The following is a 27215-nucleotide window of genomic DNA, read 5'->3' on the forward strand; positions in this document are numbered from 1 at the left end:
CTCTGGGGCGTCCCATTCCAGAACAATCAATTCCTGAATGGCATCCATCACAGGGAAAAAACAAGATGCTTTACATAAGGAAACCAAAATGGGATTCTTCCTTGGTTCTGATATGGCATCCAAACCAGGGACATAGCTGTTTCAAGGTCTGGGAAATCAGGGCCGGCAGTTCATTTCTATGAAAGAACCGCAACATGGTTCGGTACGGTTCCAGTCCTGGAGGAATTTCCTCATCTTCCAGGAAATCAGGATCAACCTCATCATCGATGCCATCCAGATTCCTGTTGGGAACACCTACAGGGAGTCGAGGCGAGCTCCGGCACTTAAGAATAGGACCGGAAGAGGGAGGAGCCACCGGGTGAGGGTCCAACCAGATAGAAATGGGGGAAGCGGAGGACTGCGCCTGAAGAAAGGCTTGTAAGCCTTGAAAAAATTCCACCCAAGAAAACGCAGCCGGGTCCAGACCAAGCCCAGAAGGAAATGGAGCTGATCCCACAGAACTGCCCTCGCTAGCAGAGGAGCCAGTGAAGGAAGAACCAAGATCTGGTGTCCCCCCAGTCAAGGTCATGACCAACCCATCATCAGAATGGGACGAGCCAGGCGTAGCAACTCCGAGGAAGACAACTCTTCCTAAGTGTCTGAGCAGCGCCGATACAGGTTAGAAGCCAGATCAGGCCGAGAAGTCCTAATATGTCAGGCAACACAAATATGGAGCCGCTTAGGCTTCTTGCTTACCGGCACCATCATGGCAGTAAATGTGCATGTGAATGGCTTGCGCTCAAAAGGGGAATGCATACAAAAAATAAGTGCCCAGAAGAAAGCGTGGCAAGGCACACGCACAACTTGTATGCCAAGCTAAGCATGTGAACAGTGAATAATTTGTGCGTGTAACAAGTTCGCCCAAAAACTGAGTGCACGTCGTGTGCACCGAGCCGAAACACTGTGCACACCGGCAGCCTGTAGAGGGCAGCAGAGTACGAAAAATGCCGCTGCAGCCTACCATGCAGCATGTAAGAAAAAAGCCTAAGTGAGGGGCCTAGCCGACCGGGGCCACTCAACCCGCCAGGCTGCCCAGTTCCCCAACCCCAACGAGAGCGGAAACGAATGTCGGTACAGCACGCCGAGTACGGAGACTGGTGGAAATCCTGAAACCCCTCTTGACTGAGCTCAGCGCTTACCAGCTGAGAACAAAGGCAATCTCCGGCTGTGGGGGGAGAGGGCATCTGCAGTCACCGCTGCGCTGCACCTGCTGCCTTTCAGCTGATAAGTCCACGCAAACCCAGCAACCGGACGAAGGCACACCTCTGAGGGAGGAACCTTTAGGTATCACCACAGGAGAGCGGGGCTTTCTTTTCCAGAATATAGAATGTCAAATTTCTCCTTCCATAGAGCTCGAAGCAATCCTCATAGGGGAAGCACGTCCACCATCTGCTGGAGATGGAGAGTACTGGCAGGCTGGGGTCACTGCAGGGCAATATATACTGTGACGTCAGCTTGCTCAGTCTCCATTTGCTGGCAGGGGAGCATAAACCCGCTGGTCCTGAGCCCATCTGTCTACATGCTAGGAAAACAGCAAATGAAATTGAATGTGGGCAGGTGCAAAGTGATACACATAGAATTATACATTAGGAATAATTACCCAGGAAAAGGATCTAGGAGTCACTGTAGACAGTACACTGAAATCCTCAGCTTAGTGTGCAGCAACAAACAAACAAACAAAAAAGCATACAGAATACTAGGAATTATTTGGAAAGAAATGGAAAATAAAATGGAGATCATCATAATGTCTCTGTACAATTCACTGTTTCCCAACTGGTGTGCCATCATACCTGATCAGATGTGTCACAGAAAAGTCACCACTGCCTGATGCTCAGATCCAGACCCCTAGCTATGCACTGCTCAGCACTTTGCAGAAAAAAAAAATTCAAATCACGAGCAGTGTCTCTTAAATATGTAGGAGCTCCTTTCTGATAATATGCATGCCTCTTCTTCCTGAGCCTCCTCTGTGATTCCTTTCAGCCTCCATCTTATCCCCCAGGATTAGTGATGGGGAGAGTGTGCACTAAGCACTGGATGTGACTCACCAAGTGTTGGGACTAACATCAGTGGCAGCCAAATGCTGCAAGCAAAATAACTGAGCCAACTGACTGCGGCACACAGACTTCTCCCTTCTCCTGCATTTGTAGATATTGCTGGTCCACTGTGACATGTTCATGTGTGTCTGCCACCTCTCCCTTTAAAATCTGGAAGATAGACTGGTGGGGCTTTCTGTGCTTCCCCTAACTGCTTTTGCCCATATTGAGTCCTCTCCATGCCCACACTGCCTGCTCTGTGTAGGTTGGTGTGCTCTACTAGGTGTGCCTTGGGTGTGAAAAGATTGGGAAACACTGGTATAGATCAATTGTGTGACCTTACCTTGAGTACTGTAAGTAATTCTTGTCAGGCCGATGTAGCAGAATTAGAAAAACAAGATACAGAGAAGGGCAACAAAAATGTTTAGGGGGTTGAAACAGCTTCCTTATGAAGAAAGGCTAAACAGGTAAGGGCTTTTCAGCTTGGAAAAGAGATGATTGAGTGAGGTGGGGGGGGGGGGGATATAATTGAGGTCTACAAAATCATGAGTGGAACAGTTATTTATCCTTTCAAATAACACAGGACACTCCTTTAAGCTTACAGGAAGCAGATTTAAAACAAATTGAAGAAATGTTTTCATGCAACTCATAATCAGGTTGTGGAATTTCTTGCCAGAGGATGCGGTGAAGGTAACTGGCACAGCTGGGTTTGGACAAGTTCATGGAAGAAAAGTCCATAAGTAGCTATTAATCAAGTGACTCAGGGCGCCCAATCATTCGTCATAGGGAGCAAACAGCAAGAATCTGGATCTTCTTTAGGGGACTGGCCACTAGACTGCTGGGCTTGATGGACCTTTGGTCTCACCCAGCATGGCCCTACTTATGTTGTAGAACAGGGGTGGCCAACTCCAGTCCTTGAGAGCCATCAACAGGCCAGGTTTTCAGGATATCCACAATGAATATGCACGAGATAAGATTTACATACAATGGAGGGAGTGCATGCAAATCTCTTTCACGCATATTCATTATGGATATCCTGAAAATCAGGCCTGGTGGTGGCTCTCAAAGACCAGAGTTGGCCACCCCTGTTCTACAATACTGAGCAAAGGTATGCATTTAAGATATCCATTTTCACCTGATGCTCTGCTTCATTAAACCCAAACTAATTTGTACTTTTCCTCTTATAGTCTCTTTCCACTTAGCTATCTAAAGAAAGTTGTATTCCCTGCCTTTATTGATTGGGCAACACATGCCTCCATTTGAGCCCTTCCAGCTTTCTTTTGGGGGGGTTTTCCTGGTAATTTGGCTGTCCTCTCTTCTCATGTGTATCTATTTTCTGATTTATTTTTTTTTGCTTTTACTTTATCCACCTCATCTTTGGTGAATCATAGTGGTGTCTATTCAGACTCTTACTAACATGTGCCTGATGGAATGATTTGTTGTCATTTCAATATTCCTTCTTGAAAACAGCATTCCGTCTGGTTTGAAATGATATCACTTGCAGCCTGGTACCTTATTTTCCTGCATTTTGAAGCAAGTGAAAAGATGAGGAAAGAGGCAATCTTACCATTGGCTTTAATTCCCTTTTCCACCCGTCCATCAAATGCCAAATAATGTTACGGTAATGAGGTACCCAGCTCTAGTTTCTTGAAACCACAGGAAGAAGCTAAGGTCAGTCTTCTCCAATCATTAAAGCTTCCACAGATTTTTCATCTATGATCTAAATACAGTAAGAATATATTTACAAAACCCTTCGGTTCTGTCCCCCAAGTGTCTTCCTCTCCGTCTCGGATCAACTTTCACTGACCCTTTCATCCCTCCATCTCCACCCTTCTTTCCTTATACTTTCGCTTTTTTAATCTAGTCATTCCTTAACACACATTTCTCCTCTTACCTCTACTTTTCCCTCCCGATAGGCTCGAAGTAATAAGTTGTGCTCTGCAGAGCAGTTCTACTGGCAATTGTGCACATTTTTTGGTGTACCAACTGTATTCCCAAAGCAGCAAGGAGTTTTATGCACAAAAAATGTACATATAAATCTGTGCATACTGCTTGGCACCCTCACATGGAAATCCCATAACTAATGCCTTCATTTGTAACACCACCAAATCCACACAGGTGCCCTGTCTTTAAGCCACCTCTAACCACGAGTAAAATTTCCAGCACTGAGACAGGAGGAATTAAGTTTCCAGCGCTAGTGTTAGTCTATGGGCAAAAGCAAGAGCTCTAGTGCCAGTACCTCAGTTTTCTGTGCATAAATGTGATTTATGTGCACAAAAGGAATTCTGTGCCAAAAGCATTTTTTGTGCACTTAAATTATATTTTATGCACACAAGCATAAATTATGTTTTGTGTGCATAAAAGTGTTTTTTGCATACAAAACATGATTTTTGTGTATATGAATCCTGTCCACCACCTCTATCACCTGAATTAAAGTGTGTGATCAATCAGCAAGGAGTACACATTTTAACACGGGTTTGTACGCATTTTTAACTCCCAAAACATTAGTATGCTATTTGCTTACCATATCGGGCGTTCATTTTTTTTTTTTTTTAGCATCTGTGTTAAACTGTGCGCAGACTTAATTCCCTGATGCTATAAATCCTCCATGCCTTCTTCCCGATCTACCCTCCCCTCTGCCCTGCTCCAAATGTCTACATGCCTCCCACCCCAGAATCCTTCCTGCTTTCTCATTGGCTTCCTCTTTCTGGCACCCTCCCCAGAATGCTTTCTGCTTCGTGTTCCCATCTCTCCTTTATTCACGGCCTTTTATATTCATTATTTCACTTCCCCTATTCTTTTCCTCCCAGACGCCTGGCACACCTCTTTCAGAACACCCAAGGTCAGTCCATCAATGATGGCTTACAATCAAACCATTGCTCTGCTCCCTGCGCTGCTCAGCAAAGACATTTTGCCTCTGTCCTTAAATCAAATCATTTTGGCTTCCATCTCGTTAGGCTCAAGAGCTCAAATAAGCCACAGAACTGGCAGCAGGAAGGCCAGACTGGAGCTTCAGCTAGGTTTGCTTTTCTTGTGGACCCCTATGCATAGGGCCCTGGAAATCACATCTGATGTAATATACAAAGAATGTGTACAAGCACAGAATTGGTTAATAAGGGCACACCGGTGAAAACTAACATCACATTCAGAGGAGGAACCTGCAAACATGTTGCTGCTCAAAAGAGATTATTAAAAGCAACAAAAAAAAAAATCCCCATATCCCTACAAACTTCATAAGAATAAATCTAATGAGGAAGAATTAAAAACAAAGAATATCAGAATGCAATGCTTTGAAAGGCAGCCTCTGTAAATATTTCAAGCTCAACACAAAGGTTTAAGTTCTCTTTCAACAAAATTACCATCGCTGCCTTTTGACATTTTTCTCCCTACCACCTCATTCCCTTCCAGGAAATCAATGTGAAATGTTTTCTTTTCATACCTTCATAACCCCGCCGAGTATTTTGTGACAACAAGTTCAGATGTTTTTATGAACAGTCACTTAAAAGTGCTAAATAGTTTACTGATATAACATACTTTCCTATTGATTAAAACATTCCCACAAGCCAAAGCAGCCCAAGGGGAAGTCAGTAACAATGCTCAGGGCCTGAAATTCCACTTTAGAGTGTGCTAGCCCAGAGGGGAAAAAAACAAACATTGCCACCTGACGCTGATGTCATTGATGGAGGGTTGGTGGTTTTGATTGGTACTGGCAGCAGTGCACCACTAACATCTTCTCTCACCCTAACTGCCACGGCGCTAGTCTTGCTTCCCCCCCCCCCCCCCCTCGAACTAGTCAGTCCTTCCCTCTACAGCACTTCTCCACTCCAAAGGCCTGCAACCTCCCCCCCCCCCCCTTTCTCACCCAGCCATTTGCTCATCCTTGTCCCAAGAAGACAAGGATGAGCACTCAGGTTCTGCACTGCTGCTCTTCTTCATTGAGCTGTAGGGGGAAGGGATTTCAGTGCCACCTACTGGCAGGAGGACAGTACTGCTTTGAACAATGCAGGTTTCCAGAGCAGATGTGCCACATATTCATGAGATTTTTTTTTTAAACTCTCCAGCCATTGTTTATCAGTTATCACTGGCAACCACAAACAAATCACACCCTGCACTGCTCATATTTTTCCGAAATTGTAACCATGTTAAAATGTAGGATTGGGGGCGGGGGTGCACGTGATGCTGTGAGAGAGTGCAGGCGTTTTCGCTGATCTCCCCGAGCGCCCACCTCTCTTTTCTTTCAATTGCAGCACTTTTTGTTTCTCCATCTCATCCAACTTTAACATCTTGGAATCTCCTTGATTCGGGGGTGCGGAGTGTGAAGAGCCTTGATCCTCTCCTGCCAACGATGGCATCCAAAGAGGCAAAAAAAAGGAAAAAGACAAGGTGAAGAGCGGTAAAGCAAAGATGGCCAACGCACCCGTATTTTTCGGCCCCGCCGAAAGCCCAGACACTACGGGCTCCGATATGGCCACCACAGTGCTCGCAGCCCTGGACGGAAAATTTGCCCAGATATTCACACAGCTTTCAGGGGTAAGCACCCTGTTGACTCAAATACAGCTGCAGCTACAGTCCACAGAACAGGGGATTTCAGATGTGGAAGCTAAGACTGCCTCCCTGGTAACTGATATGCAGCAGTTAAAATCTCAGTGCGCTTCACTAGTTTAAAGTGGATGACCTGGAAAACAGATCCCGCAGGAACAATCTGCGGCTTATACGGATTTCTGACTGGGATCTGGGACCACGGTTGGAAACCTGGCTCACTCAAGCTTTAAACCTTACGGATACACATGGGGCTTTGCGGATTGAGAGGGCCCATTGTTGAGGGCCTATGTTGCCTGGGAATAGAGGTAATGGTAAGCCCAGGGCAATGATATTCCGGGTCCTTAAAGAACTTTTAGCCGCCAGGCAGATCTTCATTTTGAAGGGGGGCAAAGCTTTACTTTTTCAGGATAACTCTGCAGCGGTAGCCTCGAGGCAAAAGGCGTTTGTCCCTGAATGCACTCAACTGACACAAAAAAACATAAGGTCCACACTGAGAGCTCTGGGGGCAGTGTGAGTTGATTTTGAAGTTAGTGGAGGTGTTTGGAGCCTTTACTTAAGTTTGAATTTTTGGGCCTAGTATTAAGACTCCATCAAACCCTGCTGGAAGTTTGTGAGTTAGGTCGGGATCTGCCTTGCCTGTCTACATCCTGGTAGGTAAGGGTCAGTATCCCAGGATTTTTTTTTTTTTTTTGAAACTTTAATTTGTTGGAGCCTTGTGAGACACCTGGGCCTCTCCTGGATGCAAGATATGGGGAAGCTTGTGTCTGGGGCGCCCAGGGACAGGCAAGACCTGCCCTTTAGAAGTGATGACCCGACACAAGGAGAAACACTGGTGTTTACTTCAGTTGTTGAGGAGAAGAATTTTGTTGGAAGATCTAGGAGGAAGTGTTTAGCTGCCCCCTCTTCCTACCTATCAGAAGAAATTCTGGAGCTGCTTGTTTCAGCTGGGAACCCTCCCCATCGGGGATACGTCCAAGGTAAGACTATTGGCGAATCAACAAGCTGTAAGTAAGAATGTTGAGGATGTCCATGAGGAGTATTCACACCCTTGGGCTCTCTGTGCAGCAATTCTCTATTTTTTTTACCAGTTTTGGAAGGGGTGTCCTGCCCATCCAAACGATATCCTGCCCACCTGGAAACTCTACTTTTTCCAAGCCTTGGAGAGGTAGAAGTTTCCCTAGCCCTGACAAATATTCCTACATAGATGTGCAGTCCAGATGTATTGCACGCATTAAGAAAGGTGTAAGGAAGACAAAACAATTATCAGCATGGTTAAAAGGTGAGGTGAAAGAGGCTATTTTAGCCAAAAAAAACATCCTTCAAAAATTGGAAGAGGGATCCATCTGAAGAAAATAGGAAAAAGCATAAGCATTGTCAAGTTAAGTAATTTACACTTTCAGATAATAGAAGTACTAGGGGGCACTCCATGAAGTTAGCAAGTAGCACATTTAAGACTTGCTCCATGGTGAGACCGCACCTTGAGTACTGTGTACAGTTCTGGTCACCGCATCTCAAAAAGGATATAGTTGCACTGGAATAGGTACAGAGAAGGGCGACCAAAATGATAAAGGGGATGGAACAGCTCCCCTATGAGGAAAGGCTGAAGAGGTTAGGGCTGTTCAGCTTGGAGAAGAGATGGCTGAGGGGGGATATGATAGAGGTCTTTAAGATCATGAGAGGTCTTGAACGAGTAGATGTGAATCTGTTATTTACACTTTCAAATAATAGAAGGACTAGGGGGCATTCCATGAAGTTAGCAAGTAGCACATTTAAGACTAATCGGAGAAAATTATTTTTCATTCAGCACACAATTAAGCTCTGGAACTTGTTGCCAGGGGATGTGGTTAGTGCACTTAGTGTAGCTGGGTTTAAAAAAAGGTTTGGATAAGTTCTTGGAGGAGAAGTCCATTAACTGCTATTAATCAAGTTGACTTAGGGAATGGCCACTGTTATTACTGGCATCAGTAGCATGGGATCTACTTACTGTTTGGGTACTTGCAGGTAATTGTAGCCTGGATTGGCCACTGCTGGAAACAGGATGCTGGGCTTGATGGACCCTTGGTCTGACCTAGCATGGCAATTTCTTATAGATAGAGGAAAGAGACACTGTAACAAAAGAGGAAAAAGCCTGTAGTGCTATGGATTTATTTGGATTGTGCCAATTTCCCATAACTTTTTGTATCAGTAAAGACTTTAATTTTGGACACTAACCCAGTGGCTCCAGTGTTTCATTTGGCGCACACAGCACAATTGAGTGAAAGAAACGTCTCTTCTCCCACGGACAAGAATGAAGGTAACAAAGGGTCACCCTTAACACTCTGGCCAAAGGAAAATTGGTTCTTACCTGCTAATTTTCGTTCCTGTAATACCACGGATCAGTCCAGACTCCTGGGTTTATGCATCCCTGCCAGCAAATGGAGACGGAGAAAGTTTCACTGACACTGCTTGATAAACCTTAGTGCCACCTGCAATTCCCTTAGTATTGGTCTGTACCCAAGCAATAAAAAAACAGTTTCAAAAACCAAAATAATGAAAACCTTCTTAAACTATACCAACAAAATGGCCTTCTATAACAAAAAGAACAGCTGAGCGGGTGGACTCTCCACCTCCTCAAATCGGGCGGGTTCTGGACTGATCCGTGGAACAAAAATTAGCAGGATCAATCCAGACTCCTGGTATGTACCAAAGCTCCCTACTCAGGGTGGGACCTGGAGAGTCCCGCTCTCAGAACACTCTCGCCAAAAGAAGGAGAACCTGAATCTCCCACATCCAAACGATAGTGTTACGGAAAGGTATGTAGCAACTTCCAAGTCGCCACCCTGCAAATCTCCTGAGGAGACACCAGCTGCACTTCCGCCTAGGAGGCCGCCTGCAAACGTGTAGAATGAGCCCTCTGGAATTTCATGGCCTCCTATAATGTAAGTGGACCCAATCACCTCTGTCAGCCAATATGCAATAGTAGCCTTAGAAGCTTTGAAACCTCGCTTTGCACCACTCCATAACTCAAAAAGCTGGTCAGACCGCTTAAGCTCCTTCGCATGTGGAGCAGATGCATCTACCGATGGAAAGGCTGGAAGCTCCACTGTCTGGTTCACATGAAATGCAGAAACTACTTTTGACAAATTTAAAGGAATGAGTCTCGACAGGACAAAGCTTGCAACTTCGAAATTCTTCTAGCTGAGCATATAGTGACGAGAAACCCCACTTTGAAAGACAAGTCCTTCAGTGTCGCTCCGCAGGGGCTCAAAAAGTGCTGCACACAAATGTCGTAGGACCAGATTAAGGTTCTAGAATGGACAAATACTTCTAACTGGAGGTTGAAAATTCTTTGCTCCTCTAAGGAACCTAACAACATCCGGATGAGCGGAAATAGCGGAACCCTCGATCTTACCACAAAGGCAACCCAAGGCTGCCACCTACACTCTAAGAGAGCTAGGAGACAAGCCTAGAAGACAGTCTTGAAGAAAAGATAAAATGTCTGGGATGGAGGACTTGAGAGGTCGTACTCCATGAGCAACACACCAGGAATCAAACACCTTCCATACTCTAACGTAAGCCATATTCGTGGACTTTCTTCTGGCGGTTATGACAGTTTCGGGATACCATCTACTCCTTAACCTTTGCCTCTCAAAAGCAATGCTGCTAGACAAAAGTGAGCAGCCTGGTCATAAAACATGGGGCCCTGATGAAGGAGACCCTCCAGATTCCCGAAGCGAACTAGTCCATCCACTGCCAGTTCATCAGATCCGCGAACCACGGACGTCACGGCCACTCCAGAGCAACCAATACCACCTCTCCACGATGTTTTTCTATGCGACGCAACGCCTTGCCCACTAACGGCCGGGGGGGGGGGGAGCGGGAAGGACATAGAGAAGGACCCCTTGCGGCCAAGGCAGAACTAGCTCGTCGACTCCTTCGGCCCCATGCTAACATCTCCAACTGAAGAAATGAAACGCTTTGGCATTTTGACAAGTCGCCATGAGATCCACGAGGAGACCCCCCACTGATCTCGAATGAGTTGCATCACGGAATCCGATAATTCCCACTTGCCTGGGTCTGAGTTGACTCGAAGTCCGCCTGAACGTTTTGACCCCACCTATGTGGGACGCAGCTATGCGCTCCAGGTGCCTTTCCGCCCAAAGAATTAACTGTTGTGCCTCTCGAGCTACTGCTTGGATCTTCGTTCTGCCCTGCCGATTGATATAAGCCACTGCGGTCACATTATCTGAAAGAATCCTTACTGACTGACCTCGGACTAATGGCAGAAATTCCTGCAAGGTTAAATAGACCGCACTGGTCTCTAACCGGTTGATTAACCAAGCAGATTCTCTTGCGGACCAAGTACCCTGGACCGAGTGCCACTGACAAACTGCTCCCCATCCACAGAGACTGGCATCGGTAGTAACTATCACCCAATCCGGTACCTTGAGGTCCATCTCTCAAACAAGATTGGAAGTTCGAAGCCACCAGAAAAGGCTCTCTCTCGCTTCACCCTCGAGGGGCAACGGCATTTGAAATTGCTCGGATATCGGCTGCCAACGAGCCAAAAGCGCCCTCTCGAAGGGTCTCAAATGGGAAAACGCCCACAACACCAACTCCAGGGTGGAAGTCATTGAGTCCAGGACCTGCAAATAATCCCAGACCTTGGGAATACATAACTGCAACAACTGGCAAACTTGACTCTGCAGTTTCAATACTCTCTCCTCTGAAAGATAAACTTTGCTGACCAAGGTGTCGAACCGAGCACCCAGATTGTGTCGGGATCAAATGACTCTTTGCCACGATCACTACCCAACCAAGGGACTGGAGAAGATCGAGATCCATGTGAACTGATTGGCGACAAAGGGCCTCCGACTTCGATCTTATAAGCCAGTCGTCCAGATATGGGTGTACCAGAACATATTCCTGCTGCTGCTACCACCACTATCACCCTGGTGAAAGTGCACGGAGCTGTGGCCAGACCAAAAGGAAGGGCCTGAAACTGAAAATGCTGTCCCAGAATTATGAAGCAGAGAAAAAGCTGCAAGTCCGGATGGATGGGAATGTGGAGATAGGCCTCGGTGAGATCCAGCGAACCCAGAAAACTCTCCCTTGCGAACTGCCGATATAACTGACCACAAGGTCTCCATCAAGAAGCACGGCACCTTCAGTGCTGCATTTACTTTTTTCAAATCGAGAATTGGACAAAACGTGCCCTCCTTCTTCGGGACCACAAAATAGATAGAATATCTTCCCTTGCGAACTTCCGCCGAGGGAACTGGAATTACCACCCCCCGGCGTTGGAGACAATCTAGGGTCTCCCATGCCTCTGACTGCTTGCTCATGGGACCGCAGGGGGAAATTAGAAACAGTTCGCGAACAGGCCAAGCAAATTCTAAAGTGTAGCTGTCTCTGACCACACTGAGAATCCACTGGTCCTGTGTAACTCTGGTCCACTCGTCATAGAACTGAGTCAGGCGACCTGGATCCACCGGGACATCCTGATCAGGGTTCCCCCGGGGGCCCCAGGAACCTCAAACGCAACGTCTGACTCCTCCTGACCGCAACCCGAAGGAGGAGGACTGAGCAGCCGCTGGACCTGGGAGGTTCGACTTAGCCTGGAGCCATGCTGCCTGAGGACCCCCCAGAAGGGCTTTCGGCCTGGTGGACAGGCAGGGGTCTGGAAAACTGAGCCCTGCACTCTGCTTGCTGCCTTGTCAGATAGGCATTATGCAACAGCAGGACAAAATCCGGAGGAAAAAAAAGGCCTCATCAGGTTCCCCACCCCCATAGGGGGCTGGGAACTAGCAACCTATGGCTTACTTCCTCCTCCCCATCCCCTCAATCGAGGCTGGAGTCGGAACGGGCCGAGGACAGGCATGGGGGCACGTCCCCATCCCCCTCCCCCCCCATGGCCAACGAAGAAAACGAAACGGCTGCGACGAGCCCTCCCTGCCGGAGCACCTCCCGCCCAAAGGCCCTGCCGACTGAGCCGCGCACAAGCAGAGCCCTGCATGCCAACCCGCGGGTCATTGCACCAGTGCCAGAAATAAACCTACCTTGCTCAGATATCAGACCCCCCGCCCCCCCACCAAAGCCTGAAAGGAAGAGGAAGCCATTCGCACATCAAGCCTTGCCTGTGCTCAAAACGTCTGCTTCTGGCTTTTTTTTTTTTTTAAACAAAACCTTTATTATGGAGGCACCAGCCTAGACCTGAAATATAAAAGAATAAAGTGTCTCTTTTAGAGAAAAAAAAAAGGTGTATCGGAGCCTGCAGCCGCCAGAGTGGCCTCATGAAGGGGAGGGATCTGGACCACCAGATTTACACCCCAGGGGCGCACAGGTCCCCGACCCCCAGCTCGCCCGCCTCAACCGGTCACAGTAGAACCCCTTAGGATTCCAAAAAGCAAAAAAAAGACCCATGAGAGGAAGGCTCAAAAACAACAAATGCAGGTTTAGCACCATCTACCCCGCTGGAGACAGAGAAATACTGAGGAACTGCAGGTGGCACTAGGGTTTATCAAGCAGTGGCAGTGAAACTTTCTCAGTCTCCATCTGCTGGCAGGGATGCATAAACCCAGGAGCCTGGACTGATCTGGGTATGTACAGGGAACAAAGGATTCACACTTTGGGGGAAAGAGACTAAGCTAGGCAGAATGGAGTCTAACCCCAAAGAGACAAAAAATTATTTTATAGTCCCTGTGGGTTGCAGTCCACTCCTGGGGATGGAGTTACAAAAAGAAAAAAAAAAATCAACTATGAATGAGTCCTTTCCATTTAAAGCCACAAAAGTCTAATCCAGTTACCAGCTTTTTAAAGAGAATAGTCAAAAGAAAGACAACAAATCTTAGTAGGAATTTCTGTCCATGGGCCTGTTTCCGAAACCTGCACCAACATAACGTTTTGTATATCTGAACAGAGGCCAAGCTTGTAGCTATCCCCACAAATCCAGAACTGGGTTAATTTATAAGTCCCTTGCTAGTAATGGGAAATAACCTCATCTGAGCCCAATACCCATAATCACATCAAGGGCTGCAAAACTTAGTCCTGGGGAAAATCTGCACCACCATGGAATTCAGAATTCCCCCTTTCACCTTGCAGTATCCAGGCCACACCGCTGTTCTGAGTGCTATCGCAGGCAGGATCATGGCAATAATTGATATTTGCTCCACGAACCTTGCTGGAAGAGGAAGAATATGATCCCCGGAAACACGTGGAAGGCAGTGCGGCACAAGTCGGGCTCACAGGAGGCAGTAGAGTGAGGTATGAGAGCTGATCCCCTGGAGTGGGGGGGGGGGGGGGGGGGGGGGAAAGAGAGAAAGATTGGGAGCACTATACAAGCAAGAACATGACTCTATAAACATCTACCACTTGAGGCACTTTCAACTCAGGGTGGGGTTGGGTGGAGGGCGGGTGTTACACTGGTCTGAGGAGGGCACTACAGACCCTTGCTAAATGAGAAAAATGTAAGTACTGGATTGCATTGAAATATAGAATGATAATTTGCAAAAACAAAGTGTTATTTTGACAAAAAATGTGCTGAATTTTTAATTTTTTGGTGCAGAATTTCCCCAAGAATAAAAGCTGTGCTACAGAGTATGAAGTGTCTGTTTGATGCCTGGGTGGTAAAGGGGGAGATGCCTGATACGCTCCGTATGGCAAATATAGCTGTGCTCCCAAAGCCTGGAAGGGATTCTCAAGAGCCATCTCCTTATCGACCAATTTCCTTGTTAAATGTAAATATTAAAATTTATGCTAAGCTTTTGGCTAATCACTTGGCTATTATTCTTCCTTCCTTGCTCTCACCGGGACAGGTGGGATTTGTGAAAGGTAGGCATTCCAGTGTCAATATTCGACGCATTACTCTTTTACCTGACCTTTGCAAATGCCACCATTTTATTGACCCTGTCCTGGTTGAGTTTGATACAGAGAAGGCCTTTGACCGGGTTTTGTGGTCCTTTTTGAAATTTATTTTTGATAAATTTGGGTTTTCAGGTTTTGTTTTTATTTCAGGCTATTCAGGTCTTATATGCTAACCCAGGGGCTTGTATTTGGGTCAATAATAATCTCTCTACATCTTTTCCCTTGAGCAGGGGTACCCGCCAAGGTTGCCTCGTCACCCCTGTTTATCTTATCGATTGAGCCTTTAGTACATGCTCTTCATGATCCTCTTTCAGGGTTATACCGTGTTTAAAGGAAAATTGGTTGTGCCTGCTAATTTTCGTTCCTGGAATACCACAGATCAGTCCAGACAAGTGGGGTTTATGCATCCCTACCAGCCGATGGAGGCAGAGAAGAAAAACTCTGAGGCACTGCTACATATAACCAAGAGTGCCACCTGCAGTCTCTCAGTATTGACCTGTTCCCAAGTCAAAATGGGTAACTCCAAACCAGCAGGATCTCTTCCCTCTAACAGAGATGGGAAACAAGCTGAACTCCCAACCAAACTGACCCCTGAACTATGGACAAGAAAAAGAATTTTAAATCTGATAAACAGCGAGAACTATATACAATATCTTCTGCAGAACAAAGTTAAACTCTGAATCAACAGCAGCATCCAGAATCAGGACAGGTCTTTCGAAAAATAATCAGTCAGAATGGGCTGGGAGTCTGGACTGATCTGTGGTATTCCAGGAACGAAAATTAGCAGGTAAGAACCAATTTTCCTTGCCTGTTCATACCCCGGATCAGTTCAGACAAGTGGGGACATACCCAAGCCCCCTTATACTGGGTGGGATACCTAAAGACCTGCACACAGCACACTTTCCCCAAAGGCACCCTTCCTCTGAGGCCCTGACATCCAAGCGATAATGTTTAGTGAAAAGTGTGCAAAGAGGACCGGATTGCTGTTCGACAAATCTCCTGGGGCGACACCACCAGCACCAACTGGCACTTCGCCCAGGAGGCTGCCTGCGACCCTAGTGGAATGTGCTCGCAATCCCTCTGCTCTTCCTATCTACTACACAGTGCACGGGATCAGGTAGTAAGTGTGGGGATGGGAATGAGTGGCAGGGCTGACTTGGGGGGGGGGGGGGGGGGGGGAAGAGCTCCTAATGGCACACATGAGACCACAAGAGGGCAACCCTTGATATAGCTGTACAACCTACAAACGATAAAAAGTAAAAAAAAAAAAAAAAGAACAAAAGAACTGTAAGAAAATGTCAGATCAAGATCCACCGAGCCCAGCATCCTGTCTCCAACAGTGGCAAATCCAGGCCACAGGCATCCCGCAAATCCCCAAAACTAGATGTTTTTCCGTTACTCACTCCCAGGAAAAGAGCAATAGTTTATTTTAAATCTACCTGGCTAATAATGAATTATTGACTTTTCATCCAGGAACTCAGCCAAACCTCTTTTAAACCCCGCTCTGCTAGTCGCCTTGACCACATCCTAGCTGGCAACAGATTCCACCGCTTGACAGTGCGCCAGGTGAAAAAGTACTTTCTACGATTTGTTTCGAATCTGCTGGTGGTTTAGTTTCACGAAGCATCAGCTTTGTTTTAGTACTATTGGAAAGGGTAAATAACTGTCCTTTATTTACCTGTACCCCCTCCTCAGCAGCGAGACACAGGAGCTAGAGAAATGCCCAGGGACAGCGAAAAGCACAACCACACATTCACCCAAGGCTCTACTATAAGCATCCACACTTTTCTTATTTCTATTTATATTGGGACAGCATTCAATAAGTAAATAAATAAATAAGTGAGAGGAAATAATTTAACCTTCCGGATCCTGACTTGAGAGACTCTTCCTACTACACCCTAGGAGAGCTGAAGCAAGCAGCCTATCAAATAGCTGACTGATCTCCCCTCATGCACTATCCATCACCCCCACACCTCTACGAGCAAACAGCAACAGCTTTTCCTCTCCCACTCGAGGCAGAAGATCCCGCATTAACCACATACACATACTATTTTCCCCACACAGATCCTTCTATTCCTGGATCTAGCATTCACTTCTAAATCAGTTACTCTGACTTCACTCCCTGTTCTACTCACACTCTGGAACTACTCCAGTATTAAATGTGGCTCGGTTTCCGTTTACAGTTTAATGCTGGAGTTTACTTTGCATGCATTTAATCCACATTAGTTATTGCTAGGTCAACAAATCAAAAATACCGCGTTCTCACACACACACAACTATAAATCGAGCAGTGAAAGCAGATTCAAGGTACCCCAACTTCTACTTAAACAGAGCTCAGAGAGCGAGCTCCAGGTAACTCTCAGGATTAATTAACCCCACCCAAGGAGAAAACTTTCAACAGGCTCTGGACATAAGAAGAAGAAATAAAAACCCCACAATGTAGACACCTACCCTAAGATTAAAAAAAAAAAATGCTAAGGACTCAACTTTTCAATACATTTATTGTGCATTAAAACTACTGTAGGAAAGATTCTTCCTACTGAATTATAGTAGGAAATTGTACACTTTACTCTGAACCACCTGATAAAGAGGCAAATAACCTGGGTATAACCACACAATGGAGTTTTTGAAAATTAGGGTTGAATCTGATAAAAGCTAAATAATGAACTTAAAATAGAAGCATAAAAGCCTAACTCAGAAAGCCCTCATACAAATCTGTGCACAACTGCATGCCTTGCTCAGCCGCACAACATCCAACATATGAAACTCTGATGGTGGTGGGGTCAATCTTTCTTTTCACGTAAACCAAACATAGTGGTTAGTCACAGTTATTTTCTGTCATAAATGCAAAATGTAAAAGTCAGATGGTCTGCACATGCTCTTGACAACAATTCTGCATAACATGCAGTCAACACAGGGCTCGCTTACCAGGGTTGCTAATGAAGCAGGTATACCAGTCTGGCATGGTCTCTATCCATCCCATGTACGATGCTGCTCTGGTGAAGATCCTAGCAGGGATTTAAAAGCTGCTGTTGTATGCCTGGTTCCAAGCACTGAACTTTTACCATATTAGTATGACCCTTAAAACAAACAGCCTTATTTTCACTTAAACATCCCATACCACGGGCTGGCATACCCACCAACTACTGCCACTGACATCAATTGGCATCGCTCAGGCAGAGCAAACACGATTCTTGGTTGTCTTTTGTTCAATTTATTAAACAGGAAAGTCTAAATTAAGACATCTGGTTTTCAACTGGGTTCTAGAGGCACAAAGAAGCAAAGTGACCCGCCTAAGGTCACACGGAAAATAAAGTGGCACATAGGACAGGACAAGATTCTGGAGTGCAGCTCCATAAATGGTTAGCAACCACTGAGGTTTCTCCACCTCTAAAATCTTGGGGACAGCATCATGAAACAAATTTCCAAAGTGGGTTTTTTTTATTGTATTTCCAGATGCCCCAGACTGGACACCACTGGGGACTGGGTGCAGCAGGACTTGATGGATCACTGGGGTGGCCCAGCATGATATCTCGCATGATATCTCTAAAGCTCAATGTTCTAAACATGAGATCACACGTCCTCTTCTGTGCCAGGGGATGAACAGAGTGGCACAAGCACCGACAAGGTGAGGCGGTGACATAACCTTGCTGCTGGGAAAGCGAAACGGAAGAGCTCTGCCTCACAAGCAGCTCCTAACTGAACTGCACCCAAAATCTGTCACAAGGTGGGTGCTTCCACACCAACTCCCAAATCGTATTTAAGCCAGGTGTACATTTCCCGGGTTGCTACAGAACCAGGAAACCCAAGTTATTTGGATCACTTGAATCAAATGAACCAAAAAGCCAAAATGCAGGGAAAAAAAAAACCACACACATGGTCACTGTTAACAGTTGCTCTGCCTTCCTCTGATTCTGCAGATACCGCAGTGACGCGCCACCTTTTGAGAAAAGACCTCAGAGTGGCTCAAAGCAGAATCACTGTAGCACTTGTTAATAACTGAGGAAGCACAAAACCTAGGCAACAGCATTGATTCTAGCAAGTGAAAAAGGCTGTGCATGCACTGAATCTAGATCATCAAAAACTTCCCATCACCCGCTGTTGGTCAGAAGAGGAATGGCAATTCACCCACTCATCCAGGGAGTTTCGGGTGAAGAACAGGAAAAATATAAAACCAAAACAAGATGTTTGGGGGGGGGGGGGGGGGGGGGGGGGGGTGTTGTTTTTTTTTTTTTTTAAGGCAGACCTTTCAACTTCAGTGGCTTATTTCTTTTAACAAGCTTTATTCTGGCCAATATGTACTGCTGATGCAAAAATGACCGTCTCTTTCAATAAAAAATATAATTAAACAAAAAATAAGCTGCCTGGCATCTAAACATTAATATGTAGGGGTTTTTTGTTTTTTTTTACGGTCATAATTACTCAGCTCCTGAAAAACAAAATGGCCCAAACTCTCAAATAAGCTGAATTATAGTGAGGGATGTCTCCCATGCTGACCAAAAGGAGGCTCACAGCCAGGTGTACTATTATGCCATAGTCTTTAAGAGGTGATCTGCCAAACTGTGAGCAATCTAAGCAGAGAACAAAAACCAATACAACCCAACACAAACTCCAAAATACCCAATGGCTGTTTTATTATTTATTTATTTTATTTAATTTCTTTTCCTATACCGATGCTCAAGACTAGGTCTTATCGTACCGGTTTACAATGTAACTGAGGGGAAACCAATTAACATCAAGGTAGAAAGTAAAGTTACATTAAACAGGGAGCATAAAACCTGGGCAATGGAAGACAGTACAGAGTTTAAACCAAGAAACAATTAGAGAGAGATAAATATATAAATCAACAAAAACTGTAAGATACAAAAACATAGGTTTATCCTAGGCAGTTATTAGCCTGGTATGTCCAGAGGGAGAAGGAAAGGGTGAGGTTGGGTGGGGGGAAGGGATTGGGGAGGGGTGGGGGAGTGAGAGTCAGTGATGGTTGAGGAGATCCTTCAGCAGTAGGCTTCTGCGAAAAGCCAGGTTTTCAATTTCTTTCTGAAAGTTGAATGGCATTGTTCTTGGCGTAAGTCTTGTGGAAGTGAATTCCAATGTAGTGGACCTGCTGTTGAAAGAGCTCGCTTGTGAATAGTGTTGTGGACCGATGATTTGTTGGGGGGGGCCTTGAGCGAACCTTTGTAGGCAGTTCTGATCGGTCTTGCGGAAGTATGTAATTCAAGTGGGAAGGTGAGTTGGAGAGTGGATTGCTGGTAGACTGATTTGTGGATGATGGTGAGAGCCTTGAAAAGTATTCTATATTGGATGGGCAGCCAGTGTAGAATTTTTAGTATTGGTGTGATATGGTCCTTGCGACGAGTGTTTGTAAGGATCCTAGCCGCTGCGTTTTGCAGCATCTGAAGAGGTTTGGTGGACGAAGCGGGCAGACCAAGTAATAGAGCATTACAATAGTCGATCTTTGAAAACAGTATGGCTTGAAGCACCGAACGGAAATCCTTGAAGTGTAAGAGCGGTCTAAGTTGCTTCAGGACCTGTAGCTTGAAGAAGCATTCTTGGTTGTGGCGTTAATGAATTTTTTGAAATTCATTCTAGAGTCAAGGGTGGCCCCAAGATCTCTGACCTGGTTTGCTAATGGGATGCTAGCATTATTTGCGAGGGGGTTGTTGTCACAAGGGGAGATAACCAGTAGTTCCGTTTTGGAAGTATTTAGGACCAAATTGAGACTCGAGAGCAGAGGTTGATGGCGTGTAAGCAGTTGTTCCAGAAATTTAGAGTAGAGATGGGGTCTGAGATGGGGATTATGATTTGTACATCGTCCGCGTATATAAAGTGGGTGAGATTGAGACTATTGAGTAGCTGGCATAAAGGGAGTAGATATATATTGAACAGGGTAGGGGAAAGAGACGAACCCTGAGGTACACCTTGGTTTGATGGAATGGAGTGAGATTCTTTGTCATTTATTTTGACTTTGTAGTGTCTGTTGTTCAGAAAGGATGTGAACCAGAGCAGTGCAGAGCCGGATATGCCTATTTCCATTAATGCCTATTTCCATTAATAATATACAAGTAAAACACACTTATTTTGTATTAAATTTATTTAGACTGCCTTAATTTGAAAATAAAAATGTGGAATTCAGGCATGAGAAATACTACGGCAATTCACTTATTTCCTCCTCGGCATTGGGGACTGATGCAAAAAAAGTTAACTTTACGTTTACATTAGTTCCCTCCTGTTTTTTTAGCACTGGAAACAACTCCTAGTCCGGGGTGGAGTAATGTTTCCGGCTCTAGCATCAGTCTACAGGTAGATGCTGAAATTCCCATGCTGGGACTTTTAGTTGGGATTTTTTTGTGTACAAATCCTGTGTTCATTCTTAATGGGCCCGATGCGAAAAGCTATGTTAAAACTGGGCTGAAATTCAGAACGCATTTTCTTAATTCACAAGCTAATTTAATTTTATACTAATGCACTGAGGGCAGATTTTTAAAAAGTACGAGCGCGCGTGCTTTTGTTCACGCATACGGGGTCGGCGTGCGCAAGGCTGCGCAAAATCGGCAGCCTGCGCGCGCCGAGCAGCCTGCCTCCGTTCCCTCCTGCCTCCCCCCCACCTTCCCCCTCCCTAACCCACCCCCCCGGCCCTAACTAATTCCCCCCTACCTTTATTCCAAAAGTTACGCCTGCCCGAGGTAGGCGTAACTTGCGAGCACCAAGCCAGCTGCCGAAGTGCCATGTTCCGGTCCAGGGGCCGGTCCAGAGGCCGCGCCCACGGCCCCGATGACGTGCCAGCCGCGACACGCCCCCCAGGACTTATGTGCGTCCCGGGGCTTTGCGCGCACCGGCAGCGCACGCAGGGGGAGCTTGGGGCAGGTTTTCGGGGGGTATGCGCATACCCCTTTGAAAATCTGCCTGAGAGTTTAAAAAATGCAGATAAAACAATCAAGAAAAGCCTATCAGTACACAACAATAAACGCAAATATCCACATCACGCTGCAAATGTACAAAAACCAGCACATACATAAACTGGACATAGTAATTTTAGTAAAAATGTGAGATAATTACTGTCAGTGTACAGCTAAGGAAATATTTCACTTTATTATTTGAGCAATTCTGGATATAACTTATGAGAGCACATCACTAAGGTTTAATTATCTGTGTATATACTATAACAGGAATTCAATGACAAAACAGCGTAACAAACAAAGACATTACATTACGAATTCTGCATTCCTAAATCAGCACCTTTTTGCACAGTCTAATTTAAATATTACATCACAAAATATATCTGTACTTGTGAAAACGTAATCCCTTAGATTAATAAAAAAAAAAAAAAAGGTGATGGAAAGCCAGAGATCAATGGGAGGTTATGACACTGCACTAGGAAATAAAATGGACAAAACAGATGGAAATTATAATCCTTATTGACCGTCTCATTCCATGCATCTTAGAAAGTGAATTAATTTTATCCAGAGCTCCTACTGGATGTCCAAACAGCCATACTGTGAATGTTGCTCAAAATTCATGCACCCACATGCAGCAATGTTATAATTACTACAAATATCAAAAACAGAACATAAGATATGCCATACCACACAGTCATCCATACCTGTATTTCCATAGCAATACATTAGCGCCTTGAACGTGTATATGGTCAAAAGCACTGATTTTAATGATGATCAAATGAGAATGTGCAAATTACTGCATTAAGAATTTGCCTCCAACTTCAGGCTGATCATAAATTATTACAACCATATGCTCCAACTTAAACACCAAAGATCAGGATGTTAGGAAGATGTTGGAGCAGCTAAAAAAAATGCCTTCCCTTTCCTGGGCAAAGCAGCAATACTAATTTAGGGGCCTTGGCTGCTCTGCTTTACTGGTCAGCATGAATATAATATATTGATGTCCATGGGCAGTGCAAATCCAATAATATATGTTTATATTATATTGTTCACCAAGTGGAAAGGCGGTATAATGAATTAAACCTAAATCTACCAACACTAGGAATTACCACTAGCTCATTCTGTAAAATAACTGGAAACAGTTACAAATCTTGGCGCTAGGAGCCTTGTGGACATAACTTGAAATCTTTGGCTCAGTGTGCGGTGGCGGACGAAAAGGCAAACAGAATTGTTAAGAATTATTTAGAAAAAAATAGAGAATAAAACTGAGAATATTATGCCACCTTTGTACAGATCCATGGTGTGACTGTATCTTGAATATCATGTATAATTCTGGTTGCCCCATCCCAAAATACAGCAGACATAAAAAAAAGGAACAGAGAAGGGCAACAAAAATGATAATGGTAAAGCTCTTTTATGGAAAAAGGCTAAAAAGATTAGGGCTCTTTCAAACAACACTAGGACTAGGGGACACTCCATGAAACTGACAAATTTAAAACAAATCATAGGAAGTATTTTTTCACTCCGTGCCCAACTAACCTATATAATCTTTTGCCGGAGGATGTGTTCAAGGCAACTAACAAGAGACCAAAGCCATAAGATGCGCACTCAAAATAGGCGCTCGTATTGAGCACCCATTGTCCTAATGCATGCACAGATGCTAAAGACTAGAGGATAGAAATGAAGAATAAAGTGCATGGGGTAACCCGCTCAGTGCGAAAGTTACTATGCTTAGCAGAAGCATGGGGATTACTACGCTCAAACAACAAGCCTTGATACTTTTGACACAACTGCATCACCACTCCCGTGTCGGTGGCAGGAAAAAAAGGATTCAGACAGCAACCCACTCGGGACCCTGACTTTTACAGTCTGGGGATACTGATATGCAGACATGAAGGAAAAAGCACAGGACTGCTTCTATGTCAAGCCCAAAAGCAAAAAAAGTCAACATTGCCGTAATTTTCAAGAAGGCTCCTCACCCAGTAAAAATGTTTGTTAGCAGTATTTTTTTAATGAGTTTGACAGTTTGGTTTATTGTAAATATTACTGCCTTTATTATAAGGATTGGGAATAACTGCATGGACTACCCTTAAGAGAAACCTGGGTATCACCTACATTACGCAGAAGATATTACCATAAGAAGCTTGCTGGGCAGACTGGATGGACCATCTGGTCCTTTTCTGCAGTCATTACCAAGTTACTATGTATTTAAATGAGAGGAAAATTGAGGCAGCGCAAACAAGGGCACGCTAAGGCTGAATTGTGCGTCTCTGGTGCTCAAAGTTTGTTGCATCAGGCGCCCTCAACTGCAATGGGTGCTCAATACTAGCATCTGTTTTGATCCTGCTTCTTTTTGATTATTTTACTGAGGTGCTGATTTCAATGCTGAAGTTTATTATATCAGATGCCCGTTACTACAGACATCTAAATTGTGCGGTCATAAGAAAAATGTTCTTCTTTTGATCAAATCAATATACATATATTTTTCTCTGCTGTAAGCAGTAAATTTGAGTGTCAAGATGATACTAAGGAGGACGACACATTTATTGCAACACAGAGGACCACATTTTTTTTTTAAACATTTCATGAGCCCTTGACTGCGAATTAACTTTACTCGAACTCCAGAGCTGGAGTTAAATTCCCGGCATTAAAAAATGTGTGGACACCCAGCCTCTGGGTTCTTTTACCTGCATCAGGGGGTAAGAGTTAATATCTTCATCAACATGGAACTTACAAGCGTTGGGACCACTGGTTATGCATTTTTTAGGGCACACTAATCTCTTTACTGCATCAGATTCTTGCACGCCCAACCACAAGTATACCGTACACTAGGCTGGGCACACCTTATTGCATCAGCCCAATAGTGAGGTTCAAAAGAGGATTTGACAAGCTCTTGAAGTTTGATATAAGAAATAGATTAACTATTGGGGATCTAATGGGTACTTGTGATCTGGACTGGTCACTGTTGGAGACCTGGGTCATTCTGACACAGCATGGCATTTATGTTATGTCAAAATAAAACGTATCACCACTTTTACATTGCCTATAGACGACATGTTCCCAGTGCTTATTTAGTACAGTGATGTTAGAGTGATTACACAATTTCTAGTGAATGAGCCATGCCACGTTACTATGCCTTTATATTATATTTGTCACCACTTTAAGTGGCAAGGCATTATATTGAATTAAACCTAAACCTACCAACACTAGGAATTACCAATAGCATATAAAATAACTGGAAAATGTTACACATCTTGGTGCAGGATGCAATGTATTCAAGTCAGAAAGGCATAATAATATCATGGCTCATCTACTAGAAACTATGTAAACACTATAGCATCACTGTACCAGATAAGTACTGGAATCATGACTGACAGAATTCCTTGGGGCATTTCTATTCCAACTGATAAAAAGCTCGATGCAAGAAAATCAGACATTGCAAAGGAGAAACACACAAGAACAGCATTTCTATTAGAAGCATTAATACCAAGTGACTATTTTGCACTAGGTACGGAAAGAGAGAAGATTCTCAAGTGTCAAAAAGATGCAATCAGAGACCAAGAAAACGTGGCAGAGAGATACAGAAACAGTCCCAATTGTATTGGGTGCCACCGGCCCTGGAAGGAATTTCCAGGCACACCTTGATATTCTGTCTATACATATTACATTTTATGAACTCCAAAAGAAGCACCTTTTTGCATGAAGTGCATTAGTAAATTTGAGCAACTAAAATTATATCCAGCATACCTGGCTTGTGAGTGAGGTTCAAAATTGTCAAGGTGAGTGCAATATAACGCATCTGAAGACATTATGCCTCTTTACGGCAATACCATACGACAGACTACCACATTCATGTTAATATGGCTGAACATGTCAGCATACTCTTCTCCATTCAACAGCAGATGTACCAACACACCATAGCAAGTTTTTCTCACTGCACATGCACTCCTCAGTCTTAAATTTAAATATAAATTTAAGACTGAGGAGTGCAACAAGCTAAGGTAACTTCTAATGATGCAAATATTTTGGGTTTAAAATTCAGAGTGATTGCCAAAATAGCCAAATGCAAAATAAAAGAATAGAAAAAAAATTGTTTTAGCTACAATTTCAACCTCGCACCCATGCAGTTTCTACAATTTGCTAAACAAACTGAAATGAAGATCATATTCGACAAATTTCTGATTAAACTCCCCAAAAGTTAGGGGAAGTAGAAAAGGCCCCAAAAGTAAAATTCAACATAGCCCCTCATTAGCACTCTTACTATGGAAGTGTGACCACCCAATCATAACAACCCCACAGTAATTCTACACAACTAACAACCAGTGAGAGTACAATTAACCACAAAATCTGGTCTATGCACAGGTAAATAAAAAAGCATGTATGTGAATGCACCCACGACTCTGCATGCAGAATTCAATTCTACGTGTAACACGAGCGATACACGGTAACATAATCAGTATGAAAAGTAAGAAAAGAAACGAACAAATAACATATAAACACTGTGCAATCTGCAAGTGCAGAAGTGTGAATAACGATCGGGGTGCGTACGGCGGGCCAGGCTCATCTCAAGTGTCCGGCGGGAAGAGCCTAAGCCACACCCGCACGCCCGCTCAGTGACAGCCGCGGCCTGCGCCGGGCCGCGTCCCCTCCCCCAGGTTACCTGCTTGTTCTTGGCGTAGGGCTTGGACGCAATGTGATACCTCCGCGTACGGATTTTGCCTCCTCCCGCCGCTGCCGCCATGACTCTGGGAGGAGGAGGAAGAGGAGTCAGTAGGGAAGGCTCGGACAGGAAGCCTCCCGCTCTCCCCGCGCCCGGCCAGAAAGCACCGGCCTCACCTCCTCCCTCCCCGCGGCTACCGCCGCCTGCCCGGCCCCTTCCGCGCGCGCCGCGGAACGCGAGCCTGGCAAGTTCCAAAGGAAGGGAGGGAGGGAGAGAGTGAAGAACGGCGCGCGCGTGCGGGCCCCCGGCCCTCGTGCTCAGTATCCCCGGCACTCAGTGACGCCGAGGCGCTCTCGGACGCTACCACGGGAACACCGCGCGCGACGTCCTCTCCACCTCTGTCCTCCTTTCCTTGCTGCTTATACTTCCGTCCCGAGCAGCCGCTACCCCCACTATTGCAGTTGCTGTCCCTGCGGCCGCCAGCACCGAAAGCTCAAACGTCACTCCCTCCCGCGCCGGACCTCACGGTCGCTGCCATCAGCACGCGCCCACCAAAAGCCTGCCGGGAGCCGTAGTTCCGAAGCGCGAGCCTATGACGTTCTAATTGCGTCAGCAGGCAGCCGGAAGGGGCGGGAATGTGGCAGCTGCGCGCGCGGCCGTGATTATATATAAGGGTCCGCGCGCTAGACTGCTGGGTGAACGCGTCCTGCAAAGTGGTGTTATGTTGAACGGTATCGGAGATGCTGGATGTGGGCGATGTTTTGAATCTATGGGTGTATATGTCCTAGGGTTGGGTGAGAAAGTGCGATAGGAGCTCGTTGGGAGGTATGGTTGTCTTGGAGGAGAAGCTATGTAATTCTTTGGGAAAAGCAATGGGTGAGGTTCCTGCTCCGTTTTCCCTATTACCCTCTCCAGCCTCAGTCACTACTAGTGACTGAGGCTGGAGTCGGGTCCCCACGAAGCAGCAGATCTGTTATGGAAATTAGCCACGTGCTTCTGGGATTGAGCCTGAAAGGTTAAAGACGGTAATATAATCTTTTCTCCACTCAGTCCGATTAAATTAGGTTTCCAAACTGCATCGAATTTGGGATTTTTTTTTTTTCCAGATTTCCGCTGATGCGCTTGATATATACTAATTTTGTACTCTGAAATGCTGTAGAGTATAGGATCATATTTCCTACTGCAGTGATAATGTAAAAA

At 45.2% G+C, this 27215-nt stretch overlaps 1 protein-coding gene across 5 annotated transcripts in view; it reads right to left on the bottom strand.

Moving 5' to 3' along the window:
• The window catches only part of NUP153 (nucleoporin 153), a 159566-nt gene extending 133030 nt beyond the window's left edge, over window positions 1-26536 (bottom strand). For 4 of the 5 annotated variants that reach the window (XM_029590718.1, XM_029590717.1, XM_029590716.1 and 1 more), the window contains exon 1: window positions 26016-26536. In XM_029590718.1, the coding sequence (XP_029446578.1) occupies window positions 26016-26096 (81 nt within the window). In that variant the 5' untranslated portion in view covers window positions 26097-26536. The remainder of the gene's footprint in view (window positions 1-26015) is intronic. The other variant, XM_029590715.1, reaches the window with a different exon arrangement.
• Between the last annotated feature and the right edge of the window lie 679 nt (window positions 26537-27215).

The sequence above is a fragment of the Rhinatrema bivittatum genome, chromosome 2 (assembly GCF_901001135.1).
Source record: "Rhinatrema bivittatum chromosome 2, aRhiBiv1.1, whole genome shotgun sequence".
Lineage (NCBI taxonomy): Eukaryota > Metazoa > Chordata > Amphibia > Gymnophiona > Rhinatrematidae > Rhinatrema > Rhinatrema bivittatum.